The sequence below is a fragment of the Ascaphus truei genome, chromosome 1, assembly GCF_040206685.1.
Source record: "Ascaphus truei isolate aAscTru1 chromosome 1, aAscTru1.hap1, whole genome shotgun sequence".
Lineage (NCBI taxonomy): Eukaryota > Metazoa > Chordata > Amphibia > Anura > Ascaphidae > Ascaphus > Ascaphus truei.
In genome coordinates, this window is record NC_134483.1 from 331,228,229 (window position 1) to 331,248,373 (window position 20,145).

At 42.9% G+C, this 20,145-nt stretch overlaps 1 protein-coding gene across 5 annotated transcripts in view; it reads right to left on the reverse strand.

Moving 5' to 3' along the window:
• The window catches only part of RBPMS (RNA binding protein, mRNA processing factor), a 225,687-nt gene that overhangs the window by 13,469 nt on the left and 192,073 nt on the right, over window positions 1-20,145 (reverse strand). For 3 of the 5 annotated variants that reach the window (XM_075607477.1, XM_075607453.1, XM_075607469.1), the window contains 2 exons: window positions 15,367-15,436; window positions 4,503-4,610 (listed from right to left, as the gene is read on the reverse strand). In XM_075607477.1, coding sequence (XP_075463592.1) covers window positions 4,565-4,610; window positions 15,367-15,436 — 116 coding nt within the window. In that variant the 3' untranslated portion in view covers window positions 4,503-4,564. Of the gene's footprint in view, window positions 1-4,502; window positions 4,611-15,366; window positions 15,437-18,401; window positions 18,504-20,145 lie in introns of those variants that run through there. The other 2 variants (XM_075607443.1, XM_075607460.1) reach the window with 1 other exon arrangement.

Consider the following 20,145-nt stretch of genomic DNA (forward strand, 5'->3'; position numbering starts at 1 on the left):
GGTAGCCGGTCAAGGAACCCAGAAGCACGCCGTGGAACGCACGCACCAGAAAATGGAGATGCCAGAGGATTTGGCGGGCTTGATGTCTAAAGGGAGCGAACTTGCCCAAACTGGGCAGAGCGGAAAGGGACACGCAAATCAAGTAATCAAAGCACTGAAGCCATCAAAAGCCCCTGGCCCTGATGGCTTCTCAAATTTATATTACAAAAAAATTCGGAAAATTTTGGTCCCTCACCTGACTAGATTGTTTAACTCATTTCTGGAGGGTGCCCCCATACCTGGGCAAATGCTACAAGTGTCTATAGCAGTGATCCCCAAACCAGGGAAGGACCCAGCAGACTGCAAAAGTTATCGCCCAATCTCATTAATTATTTCAGACACTAAAATCTTCTCCAAATTGCTGGCTAACCGTCTAAACAAGGTTATGCCTCGGCTGGTCCACCCAGATCAAGTAGGGTTCATCTGCGGGAGGCAGGCGGCAGATAACACTAGACGGATCATAGACTTAATTGATTTAGCACAACAACACAATATCCCGTCTATGGCACTTAGTTTAGATGCCGAAAAAGCCTTTGACCGAATTGATTGGCCCTACCTCAAAGAGACGCTTGGGGAGTTTGGCATAGGGGGGAGAATGTTGGGCGCCATTCTAGCTCTCTATCGAGAACCGAAGGCGAGGGTCAGACACCAGGGCTTCCCTTCGGAAGAATTCCCGATACGGAGTGGCACCAGACAGGGGTGCCCCCTGTCCCCACTTATCTTCGCATTATGCATAGAGCCCCTGGCGGCGCACATCCGTAACAGCCCACATATAGCAGGAATCCAAATCCAAGATCAGTCGCACAAAGTGGCCCTGTACGCAGATGACATCATTTTAATGCTGTCAAAGCCCCTTACCTCTCTGCCAAATGTCTTTAGCTTGCTAGACGAATTTAATAAGATTTCGGGTTTCAAAATGAACCAAACCAAATCGGAAGCTTTAAATCTAAATCTGCCAAAGGTCACTCAAAAATTGATCGAACTAAATTTTAACTTTAAATGGCAAGCCTCCTCCATTAAATATCTCGGGGTAAATATTACCAAAGATTATAGCGCCTTATATAAAGCCAATTACCCCAGACTGATAAGGACTCTGACGGAGGATCTCAGGCTCTGGTCAGGCTACGCAATTTCATGGATCGGCAGGATCCAGAGCCTCAAGATGAATCTCCTCCCCAGAATCCTGTACCTTTTTCAGACCCTCCCGGTGCAGGTGGCCAGGGATGACATCCTCCGATTACAGTCCTCCATGGTGAAATTTGTCTGGGGTAATAAAAAACCACGCATCAAATCTAGTACGCTAATTAGACCAACACTAAGAGGAGGACTCGGGGTACCTTGCTTGATAGCCTATTTCAGAGCGGCCCAATTAACTCAAATTGTACAATGGCACATGCCAACTGGCCTCTGTAGGTGGGTTGAGTTAGAGAAGGCATGCAGCGCCCCTGTAGACTTACAGGATTTGATATGGCTTCCAAAAAAGGTTCACAAAAGCATAGGAGAGCCGCTGGCGACAATGAAGAGCTCGTTGGCAATTTGGGAGGATACCAGATATAGGTGTGCTCTTACCACCCAGCACACGTTCATGACCCCGTTTGTAGGGAACCCTGATTTCGCTCCGGGCCTGCTGAGCAGAAACTTAATAGCCTGGAAAACAAAGGGCCTTACGAAATTATTACATCTGGAGGGGAGTCCACTTTTAAAATCCTTTGACCAAATTAAATCCGAAAGCGGGATACCAAATTCTGAATTTTTTAGATACCTCCAGATAAGAGCATTCTACAACAAGATCCCTAACCGCCCTCGGCGTACTGATTTTGAGCAGCTGTGTTCAAGAGGTACGGACACCATGGGACTTACTTCTCCGATATACAGAGAGGTGGTCTGCCCTGGAACGGACGACAACACTAAACTGAGTTATAGACACGCATGGGAATCGGACTTAGGGGAGACATTAGAGGACGAAGACTGGGAATCGATAGTGCTGGCAGCAGCCAAAAGCTCGATATGCACGACTTTGAAGGAGAATGCATATAAGGTCCTAATGAGGTGGTACCTTACCCCAATGCGATTAGCAAAGTTTGTAAAAGATTACCCCCCATTGTGCCCCAAACAATGTGGGGAACATGCAGACTTGCTGCACATGCTGTGGGGTTGCACCAAAGTGGCTCCTTTGTGGGAGGGAATCCAAGATTGGCTACAGAGAATTCTCGAACAACCGGTCCCCTTGGACCCCTGGCTGTTCCTGCTGGGCAGGCGCACTCAGGGGCTGAGCAGACCGGCACAGAAATTGATTGCACATTTTGCAACAGCCATGAGGTGCGAAATCGCAGCATTGTGGAAGCAGCCAGATTTACCCACACTTACGAAAATTAGGAACAGGATTTGGTACGTTTGCCGGATGGAGCAATTGACGAGTCTGGTCAATGACACCGGCACAAACTTTCTAAAAGTCTGGGCCCCTTGGCTAGACCACTCAGATATCCCAGGGGTAAATGCCACCAATATTCTGCTGTGATAGTTTAAGATGCATTCTCCACCGAAGTAGCGACACTGACAATAGGGAAAAGGGGTACTGGTAGGGCAGACGTATGATGAAAGTAGGGCTCCCAAAGGAGGTCTCGCACCACAGAGGGAAGGTATCAGAAGCAGACGAAACCAACCAGGAGATGCCCCTCGTCCGGCCTATCCCCTCCCCAGGAAAACTCGCGACAGGCAAGTAGCACTGTAGCGCTCGAGCTCGCTATGTTCACTATGGACAAAGCCTTAGAATATCACAGGATTCAATGGCAGTGATAACGTAGACGGTCACACTATGTGGAACAATAAAGCTGGCTACATCAGTGCAGAGTAGCTGCTTTAACTTATTACAGTAGTTGATGGGGCTTCTTAAAGTGCTTAGGTCAATAGCAAAAAAATGAATTCCTGGCCAGATGAGACCTTTTCTATGCTACGCTCCCGTATACTCTCTGCACTGCAGATTTATTGCCTTCTCTGGCTGTGGAACAATTTGCATCTGTGTGTTTTACCCCATACACACGCATGCACTATTGTTCATTGCGCGCTGAAGTTTTCTATTGCTGAATTAGAAATAGCATTGCCTTTTCTCATGGCACGGTGCCCGACTCCAATATCTCTCTTTTTTTTTTTTTTTTAAATGCAACCGTGTAAGTGCTCTTTTGGGAGTTTTCAAAAGCTCTGCACTCCTGTAATTCCATCTGTAAAGAACTAATGTTGCTCCTGTGAAAGGTATCACAACTGCATTTCTGCAAGATCAATACGGCAATTAGCATTTTGAACTGTACACAATGACAGAGGTAGCCAATGTCATTGCAATTCGTGGCCCGCTGCAGGGGGACATACACAATGGGCCAAAGTGAGAAGCGGAAATTGTTTAGAATCAGCAGCGGGCCAGAAGGGGGCGGGACTATATTGCCAGTGGGAACTCGCCGCAGGTTGAAATACTGTGGACTAGATCTGCAGGATAAAACTGAGCTAACTTATGCAGGAATCGTGTGTGCTATATGTTGCTAGAAGAAAAGAAAGTTGCGCATAGCCAACACGTTTCTTAAGTTGTAACCCTTCTTGTAGGATGTAGAGGATTTCAAATCGGCGGCTTCCTGTTTAATACGGATCGTGTTTCCGAAGACAGTTTCATTTTATAACACAGTGATTAGGTCGTTTCCACAACCTGAGCTACAGCCGTTCAGTCAGTCTTTTAAATGTCATCTCGATGTCTGTATGAATTCAAGTGAATTGTAGCCACATGATAAATTGAGTGACTTAAATAATAATAATACTGGAATTACATTTTTTTGAGGTCATGAGAAATAATTATTTGTGGCACCCTTCATCCCATCATTTACACATACATTAATCATTAACACACCCGCAGTCAATTCTTACATCAAACAATAAGTGACAAATTACTGCAGGGTTCCCAGTGACCACTAAAATGTATTTTCCAAACAGTGACATTTTGACTTCATAGGCGATGGCATTTTTTAAAGGTGCCAATTCAATGAGTGTGTTGGTTTCCATTTGCATGGCCCTTTACGCCGCTCCACCTGTTTGTGAAGTTTAATTTGTCCTGGAGTCAGATAAGCTCATGAATACCCGAAAGAACCAATTTTTTTTACTGTTCAATAAAGCAGAGCACATCCTTTATACTGCTTCAGTTTCCATGCTACATCTCTATAGCTGTGACCCATCATCTAAAGCCTAAGTCCTGGGGCCATGAAGAGCACATATTATTACAAAGGGGAGGAACCGATGTAGTAAGACTTGCTGACTTTAGTGACTGCGGCACCGAAGGACTAACGCAGGTCCATCGCGGCACCACTGTCCCCGGCACCGCGGATTTCGCTTGTTTGTCCGCAGCGCAGAGGACGGTAAGTTTGGCTAACTCGTAACAGCGGATGGTTTATATTTTACAGTGTAACCTCAGGGGGCCTATAACTTACCAGCACACTGTTGTTGTGTTGAATATCCTGAGATTCCAGTGGCCAACAAGGAAGAATATACATCAATACCCACAAGACAGATTGTAGCCACCATCACACACCTGATACCTGTGAAAAAAAAGAAGCATTGCTATTAATTTAAACAACGCAGCGCAATGTAAAACGAATGCACGACTGGCTCATTGAACAGTTGAACTCATTCAAACATCAGTATGTATTAAACATGTTAGATTTCTGTGTCATGCCATTTGCATGTATTCCCCTATTGCGAATTTCTATGGAATATGGTGGCTCCTTATGAATAAGCAACAATGATAATAATCTTTGCGGTCCGGTGAGTACTCCCATGGCCCATTTTCACTAAAGGGTGCTACACATTAGCACACCTTAACTCCCATTCAATTGCATAAGAATGAAGACATGCTAAAGCTTAGCACCCTTTAGTGAATAGGGGCCAGTGTGTGATATGTCTGTTATTTTTTATTTAACACAAACCACTAATGTTCCAACTTCTTTACTTTTACTCAATGTTAGTTCCATCTAGATGCATTTAAAGTAGCAGCCTCCATTACTTGATTATAATAAATATTTTTAGATAAAAACAAATTATTATGCTGTTTATTGTCCCTCACACATGACTTTTTATTTCATTTTGATAAATGTGCCATTTTTAATTAGTCCTCTAGATCAGCGCTGCGCAAACTTTTTCAGCTGCGGCCCCCTTCCTGGGAGCCGCAGCAGTTGCGCCATCCCTCCCCCGAAGGCACGGCTTCAAATGACGTTGCGGGTCACGGCGCATTGCCATGGCGACGCGTCGCCAAAGACCCGGCTCCCAGTAGGTATGTGAGGTTACAAAGGCCTCACGCCTCCCCCGGCATTAAATGAAATGCCTGGGGGAAGAGTGTGGGGCCTCTGTAACAGCCCGTGCCCCCCCCCTGCAAATTCTCCTGCCCCCCCCTGGGGGGCGCGCCGCTGCTCTATTGTACTCCGGCAGAAAAAGAGATGGCCAATCCTTTACCTCCTAAACGTAATGATCATGAAGACCAATGTTAACACATTTTTAAGGAGACTCAAAATAAACTAAAAGAATAAAAATCCCTATATTTCATATTACAGCACAGTGCAGCATATAAGAATGGCACCCGGGTTCAAATCAGGTTCACCTATTCGTGACACTGAGCTACTCCCCCGCTTGCTGCCGTTATGATTTCCCCTTTAGGATACAGGTGCTGGCTCGCCAGGGGCCTCTATGCTATACTGGGTGTGGCATGCTCTTTAGCTAGTTTTCAAGGGTTTTTCACCTATCCTTTCGCGGTGAACGCGATTGGAAATGAAGGTTAAGCCCAACGTCACTGGTTGGGCAGATCACATGGTCGCGTTCCTGGAAGGTTGGTGGCACATCGATAATTTCAGACGCACTATTAGAGAGGGTTGGGGTTCCTTACAATGCATCTAATATCTCAGACGCGCTATTAGAGAGGGTTGGGGTTCCTTACAATGCATCTAATATCTCAGATGCGCTATTAGAGAGGGTTGGGGTTCCTTACAATGCATCTAATATCTCAGACGCACTATTAGAGAGGGTTGGGGTTCCTTACAATGCATCTAATATCTCAGACGCACTATTAGAGAGGGTTGGGGTTCCTTACAATGCATCTAATATCTCAGATGCGCTATTAGAGAGGGTTGGGGTTCCTTACAATGCATCTAATATCTCAGACGCACTATTAGAGAGGGTTGGGGTTCCTTACAATGCATCTGATCTCAGAGGCGCTATTAGAGAGGGTTGGGGCTCCTTACAATGCATCTGATCTCAGACGCGCTATTAGAGAGGGTTGGGGCTCCTTACAATGCATCTGATCTCAGACGCGCTATTAGAGAGGGTTGGGGTTACGCAGAATTTCACAATATAATTATAGGGTTCCTTAACCAAAAAAAGGTTGGAAACCATTGAGTTAGAGATAGATGAGATGCAAAAAAGGTACACATTATTTTGGGTTCATTATGTACCCGTAGGAGATATCAGTTAGCCAATAACAGCACCATCTGTTTGTTTTGCTTTGACATACTGTTTTTCTTTGGCTGGCTAACACAATGTAGCACTTCAGTTGCCGACATTTTCCCTGCATTTTTAATTTATGTTCTAACAAACCTGAAACAGCATGTTTTTATTTGTGAAAAGCCAGAAATCCCTCATGGCTTTGTGCAAGCTTGTCAAATGTCTGGCTTCTTTAATGACAGCGATTTATTTGACTATACTCTCTTACCAAGGCCAATGAAAGACATTTTACTATGTAGGCTAGCTGGTGCTACATTCCATAAGACTGGGATGCGCAAACTGAGGGATGCAACATTTTCTGGGGGGCCCAGCGCTTACAGAGGCCCCGCGCTCTTCCCCAAAGCATTTAAATTAAATGCCGGGGGAGTGCGCGCGAGGCCTCTGTAACTCCCTTACCTGGTCTCCGGCGGCTTCTGGTGACAAAATAGCGCCGCATTGCCGTGGCAACGCGACGTCACATGGCGTTGTGACATCAGAAGATGTCGGAGAATAGGTAAGGGGGAGTGGGCGTGAGCAGGAGGGGGAGAGCGGGGCGCAGACGGAAAAGTTTGTGCACCCCAGACATAAGACATTTTTCTAGCCCTATAAGACATATTTCAGTGTAAGATATGGCACTGTTCTGCTTAGTAAATATGGCCCATAATGCCGGTGCGCCAGAAGCGTAGCCCGGCTTACTTCCAGTGCACACCGACGTCATAGGGCCCGGCGTGGGACAGTTTGTGAGTAGAGAGGCCACAGATTGGGGCGAGCCGGGGCCACGAGAGGTCGGGCCCAACTGCTTTGTCTGGCCGCTGAGCCCCCCACAGCCAGCGGGCCCGGGACACTTGTCCTGGCTCTCCCGCCCTGTCGGCGGACCTGAACATCCCCCTCATTCACTGGCTCACAAGAAATGTGAAACAATTGGTTTTCTCAAGTACTTTGGTTAGAAATGTTTGTTACTTTTTTCTACCATTGCCTGTCCTTATCTGTATGTCACTCAGTTTATGTAATTTACATCTCTCTGTACCCCACTGTAGAATATGTTGGCGCTATAGAAATAAATGGTTATAATAATAATAATTACCCATTTGCGTCTGGTTTGCAAATACCAGCTTCACATTGTAGAGTCAGTGACACAGCTCAAAACAAGGAGTCCAAAAGTTTGAAACAACTGCCTAGAGTGTACAGTACTAGCTTTAGGGAATCCATGTGAAAAAGGAATTGGAAGCTAAAACACATCCATCGGGTGCTCATTTGCATGCCACTACCCAAAATCCTTGTCTGTGACTTAACCACTGTATGAAATGGTGTATGATCTGTGAAAGCAGTGAGCCGAGGTCTACGTGGCAAACATAAAGATCCAAAATGACCACAGAGTTAGGGCTCCTAAATCTGTCTCGGTGTCTCCCCTGCTGAAATCCCTCTCCTGGCTTCCTATCAAATCCCGTATCACACACTCAATTCTCCTCCTCACTTTTAAAGCTTTACAGTCTTCTGCTCCTCCTTACATCTCAGCCCTAATTTCTGGCGAAGCACCATCCCGACACTTGTGTTCTGCTCAAGGATGTCTTCTCTCTACCCCTTTTCTGTCTAGAGCCCTCTCCTGCCTAAAACCTTTCTCACTGACTGCCCCACACCTCTGGAATGCCCTTCCCCTCAATATCCGACTGGCACCCTCTATCATCCTTTATTACCTATCTTAAAACCCACCTCCTTATCGAAGCATGAGTAGCTCTATGGCTGATACTTTACACCTCATACATCGACCTTGACCCCTTGCAGACGCACTTACCAGAACACCCTCTGTACGTTCTTCTTACTTACCACTTAGATTATAAGTTCCTAATGTTACGTTTATGTCTGAAGCACTTCTCCCCTTATATGTTATTTGTATTATTTGTTATTGATATTCTTATGTCACGTGTATTACTGCTGTGAAGCGCTATGTACATTAATGGGCAGTACAAAGGACTTGTGGCCATCCCTTAAGGTTAGAGGAAAGGAAATTTCACCAGCAACAAATGAAAGGGTTCTTTACAGTAAGGGCAGTTCAAATGTGGAATTCATTACCCATGGAGACTGTGATGGCAGATACAATAGATTTGTTCAAAAAAAGGTTGGACATCTTTTTAGATGAGAAAGGTATACAGGGATATACCAAATAAGTATACATGGGAAGGATGTTGATCCAGGGATTAATCCGATTGCCAATTCTTGGAGTCAGGAAGGAATTCATTTTTCCCCTTAATGGGGTTTTTTGTTTGCTTTCCTCTGGCTCAATAAGTAAGAATAGATATAGGATAAAGTATCTGTTGTCTAAATTTAGCATAGATTGAACTTGATGGACCTACGTCTTTTTTCAACCTCATCTACTATGTAACTATGTAATATACATACATACATACATAGCCAATAGAAAAGGCGCAACTGTGGTCAGGGAGATTATGTTGTGAATTTATACAGGTAATCTTGCGGCCATAAGTGTGCTGTTATATTTGTACGGTTTTTTTTTTCTGTTAAAAACGGCTCACACACAAAAACAAAACAAATAACTTGAGTGAAAAAACTTTCCAGACAAAATTGCTGCTTTAAAGCAGCAGTTCATGCTGTCATTTAAAAAAAATATATATATATATATTTATATATTTTCCATTCAATATGTGCATCAGTACAGTCCACACACTGACAAGTGATTAGCTAAGTTGCCGATCAATCTGTTCTCTAGTGATCGATGGGCGAACATTTGGCTTAGGGGTTCACTAAATGGCTGCCAGTGCAGCAGAAGAGGACCAATGATACAAAGTTCTGTGGGGAATATCATGTGACCAGGCAGTCACTAGATACAATGGTGCGCTGCTAGAGAGAGGGCAGGGCTCAAACAGGGGGGTGCCAGAGCCTGTTTCAGAAGAGGAAAGGGATGTGACTTTGTAAATGGTTGCTAAAGGGATAGAAAAATCCTTGTTACATTATAATACATTAGAAATGTCTTTAAAAATTTTTTTTTTTTAAATGCTACAAGCATTTTCTTATAGTAGAGAACTGATTAATTAAAAAAAAAACACACACATAGGATATTGCTTGAACTGCAGCTTTAATATACTAAAACTGTGCAAAGCTACAGCGTAAGACATATATCAACATTGTGAAAACTGTTCCCAAAAGGTAAAGGGGATGTTACTTGGATAAGCGCCTTCTCTTTATTACATTTCCAAAACATGCTGCTATATAGGGTAGCCACTTGAAGACAAAGCAGGAAAAGGGACGGATACTGTAATGAGAATGACCTAACAGTGGAAGGTATGCGACCCCACTCATTTTGGAGCAGTGACATCACATGTATGTATCAGTGTTATGCTGTTAGCCCTTCTGGAATGTATTAACGGATTAAGATGCATCTAACGGCACAGTAACAAGCCTTTAACCCTCACTGTGCTGCTGCTGTGTGCAGAGTTTTATCACCTCTGCTTCTGATAGCTAGTAATGGCTCCTCTATATTTGTTATGGAACAAGAACCACATTTCTGACTCACCCCCCTCTCTCTTTTGCAGCTTCTGCCTGTCAGATCTTATTCCCAGCTGCATGGAGTCTGCAGACACATACTGTGCCTGTGTAACTTGCAACAATGTTGCATTCCTTGTCTCTGAGCATGGAATCAGTGAGCTGCTACTGCAGTTTCTGAGATCCTCGCCACAATGGGCTAGTCTGCCCCCCCTCCTGTGAGTTGTCATGGCAGCCCCAGCTTCCCTCTCGAATGGGCTGGTCTGCTTCTCCCCCTCTGTTCTGCCCACAGATGGTTTGTCCCCAGACCATTTTATCACCCAGTATGCATCACCACCTTCTTTCCACCATTTTCCCTGGACTTGTGAGTACCCTGCTGTAATCCCTGTAATGGTGATGAAGAAGTATCTTTTCACCTCCCTTGAATACTGAGCACACACAGAGACACCTACACCTCTACACAAGAGACTGTACCGTATCCTGTTTTCCCCCAATAAAACTAAGAAAATAAACAGATCTTGTCGTGCTTAGGAAAGAGGGCGAGTTGGCACTATCTGAGCTAAGTCATAACCACGTGATCCTCTGGCTTCCAGAATAATATTGCAGGGTCTGAAGAGGTTAAGGGTGCAGTCCTGCTTAGTAATTAACATAGGCGTTGCAATGGAGTGAAGGCACTCTGCAATGTCACATATTTAGCCTTTGATTCACGTTTATAGGCTTCTTCCAAAAGAAAGTGTGAAAGTCTAACAGTAAGATGAAATATCACCAGGAATCTCATGGGTTGATCACCCACTGCAGCGTTACATTAGAATTGTGTTTGAACAACAGCTGGGGTTTGGGTATAAATGGAACAGCTTGGCTGTCTAACACGTGTATTACATTTGGGGGACGCCAGCAGTAGAGTCTTGCATGCCTAATATTTTTTTGGAAAAACAAAATAGAATATAGAGACTTTTCAAACCCCCATTTTTGTTTCCCTGGGATATGTTTTTCTACTCTGAATATACAGAATTTAGTAGTTTTTATGCATTTTGACTTAAAAAAATTATACATCTCCTGCTCTGTTAAAGCAACAATAGCACCACAGCCATGAGTAAAGATATGTCCAAAATAATGGGACCTTTTGCAAATGATTTGATACATCTATGAATTTAAATAAAATGCAATGCAAGATGCCTACAGTATTTAACTTTGACTGTCACAATCTGCCAATTATAAGCACACTATCATGATTACACAGTCATTCCACACTATCATGATTACACAGTCATTCCACGCTATCATGATTACACAGCCATTCCACACTATCATGATTACACAGTCATTCCACACTATCATGATTACACAGCCATTCCACACTATCATGATTACACAGCCATTCCACACTATCATGATTACACAGCCATTCCACACTATCATGATTACACAGCCATTCCACACTATCATGATTACACAGCCATTCCACACTATCATGATTACACAGCCATTCCACACTATCATGATTACACAGCCATTCCACACTATCATGATTACACAGCCATTCCACACTATCATGATTACACAGCCATTCCACACTATCATGATTACACAGCCATTCCACACTATCATGATTACACAGCCATTCCACACTATCATGATTACACAGCCATTACATAGATTGCCTTTGTTATAAGCATGTAAGATATGGACAGGGCCCTCAGAAAAATTTCCTGGGGCCCAGAACTAGAGGTTCTCCCCCCATACCCCCCCTCCCCTGTGTTGCCCCCCTCCGAAATCACTCAATAACCATCACTCAACCCCCCCTTTCCTCGCACTCATTTCCCCCTCCTCCCCTGGCCACACACAATTCCCCCCAATACTCATACAACTCCCCTCAATACACACAATACCCCCTCCCAATACAAAACTACCCCCGCTAATACAGACACCACTAATACCCCCATATACAGACAGCACTACTAACACCCCAGATACAGACACCACCCCCCAAATACAATTCCCCCTTCCACAAATACACTTAGCATCCCCCCTGCCCCCACAAGGACACTTATCACCCCCCACACAAATACATTTACCATCCCCCCCCGATCCACAAATACACTTACCACCCCCCTTGCCACCGGCGGGCCCAGGCTCTCTCCAGCTGCTGCCACGTCCCACACAGGCCTCTATCTCTCTCCCCCCGGAGGCTGAGCCTGACTTCCGGTACGCACCGGTAGGAGAGAGAGAGGCCTGGCTTGGGAGAAGGCAGCAGCGGAAGAGAGGCGGGGCCCCGCTGCGCTAACCAGAGGTCTGGCAGCTGGGGCCGGCCTCTCGTTGCCACACCGGGCTCCGGCTCTCCTCCGCTGCTGCCATATCTACGCCTGGCCTCTCTGGGTGCACCTGGAAGTCAGGCTTACCTTCCAGCGTGCACAAATTGGAGAGAGAGAGGTCCGGCGTGGGACGAGGCAGCAGCTGGAGAGAGCTGGCAGCCATCACCCGGCAGCAGCAACCAGAGGCCGGCTGGATGCAGAAGTTGAACTTCCAGCGCTAGCCTGGCCAGGCCCCCCGCAGCTACTTTTCCCGGCTCTCCCACCTGTCAGCAGCCCTGGCTAATTATACTCTATAGGGGTTAGTCATTAAAGTACGATAGTGCCAAACAGGGCACAACAACTCCCACTGGCGTCAAGGGGAGTTTCTGTGAAAGATGCTCTCAACTGTGGGTCTGTCTAGTAATTTATAACAAGACATTAAAAAAGTTTTGGTGGGTTAAAAAAAAGTGAGAAAAACCCACCACCGTACAGTGTACAGTAAATAAAAATATCACTTGTGAGCACATTCACATATCTCAGACAGGTCTGCAACCCTGCCTTTCCCTATTATCACTTAGCAAACAGTGCTTCCACTGCAGCAAGGGATTCTGGGAAATTACATGAGTCACACTTTACTTCTTATCCATTTTAACATGGGGCCCTATAAGCTTATGCCTGCCATATTGCACAACTTTTCAGCACCGCCTGGGTTAAAGAAGTAATTTGTAAGACTTCTGGAGGGGAACAATTGAATAAACATAGCACAGTCATGGGAGAGAGGAGACAAAGTGTTTTGGTGACATTTGGGGGCGAAGTACGATATTTTGCAATTCATATATCCAAGACAATTCTTATTTATACCTAGATACTCAACTCACAATCAAAATGTTTTCTAACGAGATTTAAAGCAACAGAAAAAACTGGTAAAGGTGATTCCAAGGTACACGGAAAAATGTGCACAGCTTGTGTTCCTTCAGGATCACCTCCTTGTTACGGCTGAATGGTGTGCGAGGAATGCAGGGAGGCTAATGACCACCAAGGCCTTGTGGGTAATAACAAGTCCAACTTAAAGTAAACATTTAAAGGTCTTTTCTGGGAGAGGGGATATTCCTTGTGCAGGTGCCTTTGCAACCAACCACCTGTTGAATCTGTTTGGATTATATCGAGATTTCTGACAAAGAAAATGAAACAATGCTACTTAAAAAGTCTCTGTACGTTCTTCTTAGCTACCAATTAGATTGTAAGCTCTTCGGAGCAGGGACTCCTCTTCCTAAATGTTACTTTTATGTTTGAAGCACTTATTCCCATGATCTGTTATTTATATTATTTGCTATTTATATGATTGTTGCGTATTACTACTTTGAAGCGCTATGTACATTAATGGCGCTTTATAAATAAAGACATAGAATACAATACAACTCACTATCAACTTCTGTCCAGTGCAGGGAGACTTGAATTCCATTCAATAAAGAGGTTAAGATACATTCCAGAAGTCAGACAACTTCACTGTTTACCTTTTTTTTTTACTATGCTTTAGCTCAACAAAGCTACTTACCGAGGAATTCAATGATATCATTGAATACATTGCATTTAAAGCATCTCTACCCCCTCTTTTTTAATCAGGATGGTAAGCCAGAGGTAAACCTTATTATTTCCAGCTCTGCGTACCCTCTGGTTACCAAGATATTTACTGGGAACGTAGTGCTGGTACTTCCTGTTTTATAAATCCCCTCCCATCAGGCACAAACCGCCATTTTGTTTCATTTTGAGACTGCAACGCGCAACTTTCACAAGTAATTAGCCCGAGAACAAGAGCGGTCTCGTAGCTTAAAATAGTGCATTTCAGCTCATCAAACCCCTCGGTTCCCATACTAGTAAAAAAATAATAATAAAAAAATAAAAAAAACAGAGGGCTGCGGCATTAATATATATTAAATAAAATTATTCTTCCTAAATAACAAACTACATGTTGACACGGCTACTGAAAGATCCAATGACAATCCTGATTAGGAAACACACCAATATCTGATCTGAATATTGAATTTCTTCTTATATGTAAAAACACAGGTATTTGGAAACTGATATAAAAGCAAATTATACATTGTATTATAAAGCATTATTTTTTAACACAGGGTTATTATATTCAACACAGCTATATTGTCACCCTGGTGAGCATCGTCATTGTTTTTAGAGCGAGCAAGAAATAAAATGTAAAATAACACTTAGATTTACAGTCTCTCAACCATAAAATGGCATTTTAATAGGGAAAAAAAACAAACATTTGAAACTCCATTGAAGCCAGCAGGGGGGATGTATCAACACATTGAAAGTGTACAGAAATGTTTGCATTTGCGTCAAGTGTAAAGAAAATAAAAATGTCACTTGTGAGCACATTCACATGTCTCACACAGGTCTGCAACACCTCCTTGTCACCACTGTCACTTAACACAGGGGTACGCAAGATTTTTTTGGGGTTGGTGCGGCGCTTACAGAGGCCCCTGTGCTCTTCCCCAAAGCATGTACATGAAATGACAAGGAGCCTTGGTAACTCGCTTACCTCGTCTCCGGCGTTTCTGGCAACACGGTGTCAAATAACGTTGCGGGGTCGCATGACGCCGCATTGCCATGGCAACATGACGTTACATCAGAGACATGTCGTAGACAAGGTAAGGAGGGGGTGGGGCGCGAACAGGGGAGGGGGAGAGCAGGCGGGCGCAAGGGAGAAAGTTCGCGCACCCCTGATTAGCATATATTGCTCCCACTGCAGCAGGGGATTCTGGGAAATGACATGAGTTCACTCTTTACTTCTTATCCATTTTAACATGGAAACCTATAAGCTTATGCATGCCGTATCACACAGCTTTTCCGCAGAGCCTGCGTTAAAGAATGATGTCAGTCACCTACATTTCACACAAACACACACACACACACACACACACACACACACACACACACACATAATATATATATATTTTTTTACAATTATCACCTTGCTTAGAATGGGGAAAAAAACAACAACAAGTAAAAAGATACTTACACGTTACTCAGCAGTACTGACGGGACTTCCAGCCCTGAGAAGTAGCGTCCGAGGGAGGGAGCCAGCGCACCTACAACAATACAACAAAGTGCAGTGGTGCTTGAAACCGCAATGTACAAATATATCTGATAAACATCACCTATTGATCTGTTGGATGGGGTTAACCTGGATAAAGGAGGGGATACGAAGTCAATCATAATGCAAAAACTGTTGCAGACGGGTCTCCTAATCATAAAAATGTAGGGTTTTATTTTTATGCAATCAAGATCTTTCAAGCAATCAAGGGAAGATGCTTAATTTAGTCAAGATAATACATGTTCCTAGAAAACATTTTACTCACAAACTAAAACCAACCACTGAGACACACGACATACTTCCAAGATGACGACAGTTATTTAGGGGGAAAAGAAGCCCTATAAGTGCACACAGATTAGCATTTTCATTTAAGGCATTGTATCTGCAGGCCTTAAAGGAGCATGTTCTCCAAGGGGCGCATTTTGTTTTTGAATGGTTATGAAACAGCGGGGGGGCGGGGTTGGTTGGGGGGAGGGGTGTGTCCGGAGCTCAACCGCGTTAATTCCAGCTCCGGGTACCCCGTGGTTCCTGAGATCCTTCCTTCCGTAGGGGGTGCCGGTTACTTCCTGATCCTTAAATCTCAAGACACTAGAGATTAAAGCAGCAAAACGTATGTTTAAAAAAATATATATATATATATATATATAAAAATATATATATGTTTTGTAGTATTAGATAATACTAATTTTTTTTATTTTATTACAATTTTTTTATATACAGTAGTTGTAAGGGCGCCCCTATCCTCTGTTTTTTGTCTGTTTGTAATATCACTCACTTTGGGAAGTTAGTGATTTTTAGTTGGCAGCCCTAATATTATTTATCACTTTATATTATTATTAGAGTGTTAACTATTGATATAAATCAATTTTATTTAGAATAGCGCTACACAGATCGCACTTTTTTTTCACGGTTGTACTGTATTTGTGCACATTCACTTTTGGATTAATTTATATGTTAATCGTCATATTTATATTACAATTTTTTTATATAGTTGTAAGGGCGTCCCTATCATTTGTTTTTTGTCTATTAGATAATACTTACTGCATTTTTTTATTATCATTCAACTCTTAATGTCCTTTTTATGCGTTTTAAAGCATCCTTTGATTTCTATACCACATATAGAATATATTATATTTCTATAACACAATTCCCAAGCAGTGCAACATCTTTACAACACTTTCCCGTTTGGGATAATTTTTGCGAATATTCCTTGTTTGAGCTGTAAACTGTAACAATAGATAAGGATACATTGTAGCTGCTGAGTTACACTGACTCAAGCAGCCATTATGTTAGGCACACAATCAGTATTTTACACATTTATAACAGGAGCACCAAACGATTACCAGCTTAGGTAAGAATGTAGAATTATACATTGTCACGTGCGTTACATATATAAATAAGAGAAAAAGAGGGAAATGTAGTATTGCTGCTTTAAGAAAACAATGATTTTTTTTAACACTAAAATACCATTTAGAAAAATTAAAAATAAAAAAAGATAACAGGACATGCTCAGGGGACAGAACAGTAACATTATATGGCCTAGACTAGAGTCATCAAACTCCATTAAGGCAAAAATGTGGCATAGGTAAAAAAAAAAAAAAGAAAGAAAAGAAAAATTTGCGTTATTTTTATGGCGCAAGTCAGCAAAGTTGTACCGCTAAAAATAGCACATTTGATTAATTTATAATATTGATGACTTGGGTTATAAAATTGCGGTAATATGACTGTCTTTTTACATTTGAAACTGAATTAATCAGATAAACATAGTGTGTTTGTGTGTGTGTGTTGTTTCAAGGCAATTCTGTTGCAAAACTGACACTACGAGATCGGTGTAGTGAGAGATATAAATGGAATATTTGGTGTTAAATTGACGGTAGAAAACCAAAAAGTATATTGCGTGTGCGTCTATGTACTAGCCTTTTTACTGAGGTATATTGGCACAAATAGGTGTTAGAAGAGAATGAGCAGTAGTGTTGCCCATGACGCAGAAATGTAAATAGTATGCACTAAAATCATTTCCATATGTGAGTCAAAATATTATTAGAAACCATCACAGCTGAACGGCAAATTTAACCTGGCGTTAATCCTGCAAAGTCTCTTTATATGGTTAGCACAGAATTCGAAGTGCTTAAATTGCTTTGTATCAACGAAAATGTCTTTGACGCAGCATTTTTCATTATATACCTTAACAAAATGTAAGATTTTCACAGTATGGTCATTATAAAATAAAGGAAACGTAGAATTGATTTTGACTAGTACTAGTGTAACACTAGGGATAGGCACAACAGACTAGATCCCTTCCCTGGAATTCCGCTGAATATTTTGACTACAATTAGAGAGAGCACCTTTCAAATTTAACAAGTCCCTCCAAATAAATTAGGGAGACATGCCTGTGCTGAAAAAGGAACCGGAGATGTAGCCAGCTAGGAGATTTGCCAATGCCTATGCAAAGTATACATAAATTAATCCCATCCCACATTTCCTAAAATGATTTCTATTCCAACTATACTGTATAGAGTTGATAAGCCTAAAGCACCAACCTAATGGCTAGAATAGTGTAAGACACAACAGGACTAGAATCAACAATCACTCCTTTCCAGGGCCACAGCACTAGCAGTGTTAGCTAAGCCAGCTGATGGGTAGCATTACTGTCACATTATACTTTTGAACAGCTCACTGCCCACACAAGTAGCTAATCTAGCTGCTAGCGTATCTCAGATGTGCTCCACAAGGAATACAGTATAAAAGAACTGGGGCAACCATATTCACTGTGTCATCTACCAGATACATACTGCATTGAAATATTGAGACTCAATCAAAAGTTGAACCCACACAATCTCTGTTATTCAGAACAGCAGCTCTAGTAGTGTCCTCCAGCTCGTAGACTTCTGATCCTCTTTTCCTCAGTATATACGAGAGGGGAAAAAGAACAGAACACAGACCGATGTTGTAATATAAATACTTATAACAAAGACTCAAAATAGATAATGTAAAGGATTGACACTTGCCTGTGTTTTATTTTCTTCATACACTGCACTCCTCCTGATGGTTTCCAGTACAGGCTTCAAGAAGAGAGAAGGAAAAAGCACATGGCATAATAACGTTTAATAAGGAAAATAACAAGAATAAAATCCTACTCACAAGCGTCCATAAAATACAGCATTAAAAGTGTGCCTCCAAATTGTCCCTTGGTTCAGTCTCTCTGTGTCTTTCCCTGGTCTGGGGGTGTTCACTTAGACGCCGTCTCAGCTTCCGGTCCCTGGTTCGCTTGCATGCGTGGGTTCCTCCTGGATTGCGCCAGTCCTGGATTCACCCCTTCCTCTCCTACTCCGTTATAATTATAAGCAGCCAATAGGAGGCAGACCAGTAGCTTATATACATTACATTACTCACGAACTTACACACCACTGAGGAAGCCAACTGTGGCGAAACACGTTTGGTTGATCCTTTTTGAACATTATTAGCCACCATAGCCTAAGGAGAACAGACTCTGCCCAATCAGCACCGCGACCGGCGACGTTTCAACCGCGCATGTGCAAACAGAGTAGAAGAGGAAGGGGTGAATCCAGGACTTGCGCAATCAAGGAGGAACCCACGCATGCAAGCGAACCAGGGACCGGAAGCTCAGACGGCGTCCAAGTGAACACCCCCAGACTAGGGAAAGACACAGAGAGACTGAACCAAGGGACAATTTGGAGGCACACTTTTAATGCTGTATTTTATGGACGCTTGTGAGTAGGATTTTATTCTTGTTATTTTCCTTATTAAACGTTATTATGCCATGTGCTTTTTCCTTCTCTCTTCTTGAAGCCTGTACTGGAAACCATCAGGAGGAGTGCAGTGTATGAAGAAAATAAGGCACAGGCAAGTGTCAATCCTTTACATTATCTATTTTGAGCCTTTATTACAAGTATTTATATTACACCATCAGTCTGTGTTCTGTTCTTTTTTCCCTTTCGTATATACTGAGGAAAAGGAGATCAGAAGTCTACGCGCTGGAGGACTGTTTTCTACTGCCTACACTTTTGGAGGAATTTGAATAGCCTCCTTTGGACTCTAGCTGCGGGACAGTAAGTATATATATATTATTTCTAATTTCGCGTTTATTAAGATTGGCGCCGCTTCATGTACTACTGTTAAACCAGAGTGTACATATTTATCTTCAGCTCTAGTAGTGTGAGCTAACTAAACCACCTGATGGCTAGCACCACTGCGACCGGTCTAGGACATTTTGGTCAAGGCCGTTTCGCTGCCTCCAAATGACCACCAGCACTTGGCCGCAATTCACCTCTCCGCCGGGACCTGTCACTGCCGGCAGCCACTTTGCAGCTGAGGTAAGCCCCTAACCTTAACCTACAATCCCTTAATTTAACCCCATATCTTAATCAGCCATAATGTGAACCCTGGAGTGGCTACTGGCACTCTCTATGGAGGTAAGTACCTCCGGAAGCAGAGAGTCGCAGTAGTTGAAATGAATGGGGTTCAGCTCCAGAGACTCCCTGCGTCAATCCTGTTTAAAACAAAAATGAAAGAAAAAAACCCAGCTTGGATTGCCTCTTTAAGTAATACAATGCATCTGTGAGGTATTAACCTAACTAAGTTAGTTAAAAAGTTAGACATTTATTAAGACACTGAATGAAGTGACTAATAAAAGAAAACATAATTATAAAACGTACAAGACCTGAGGGTGATCAAACCACAATG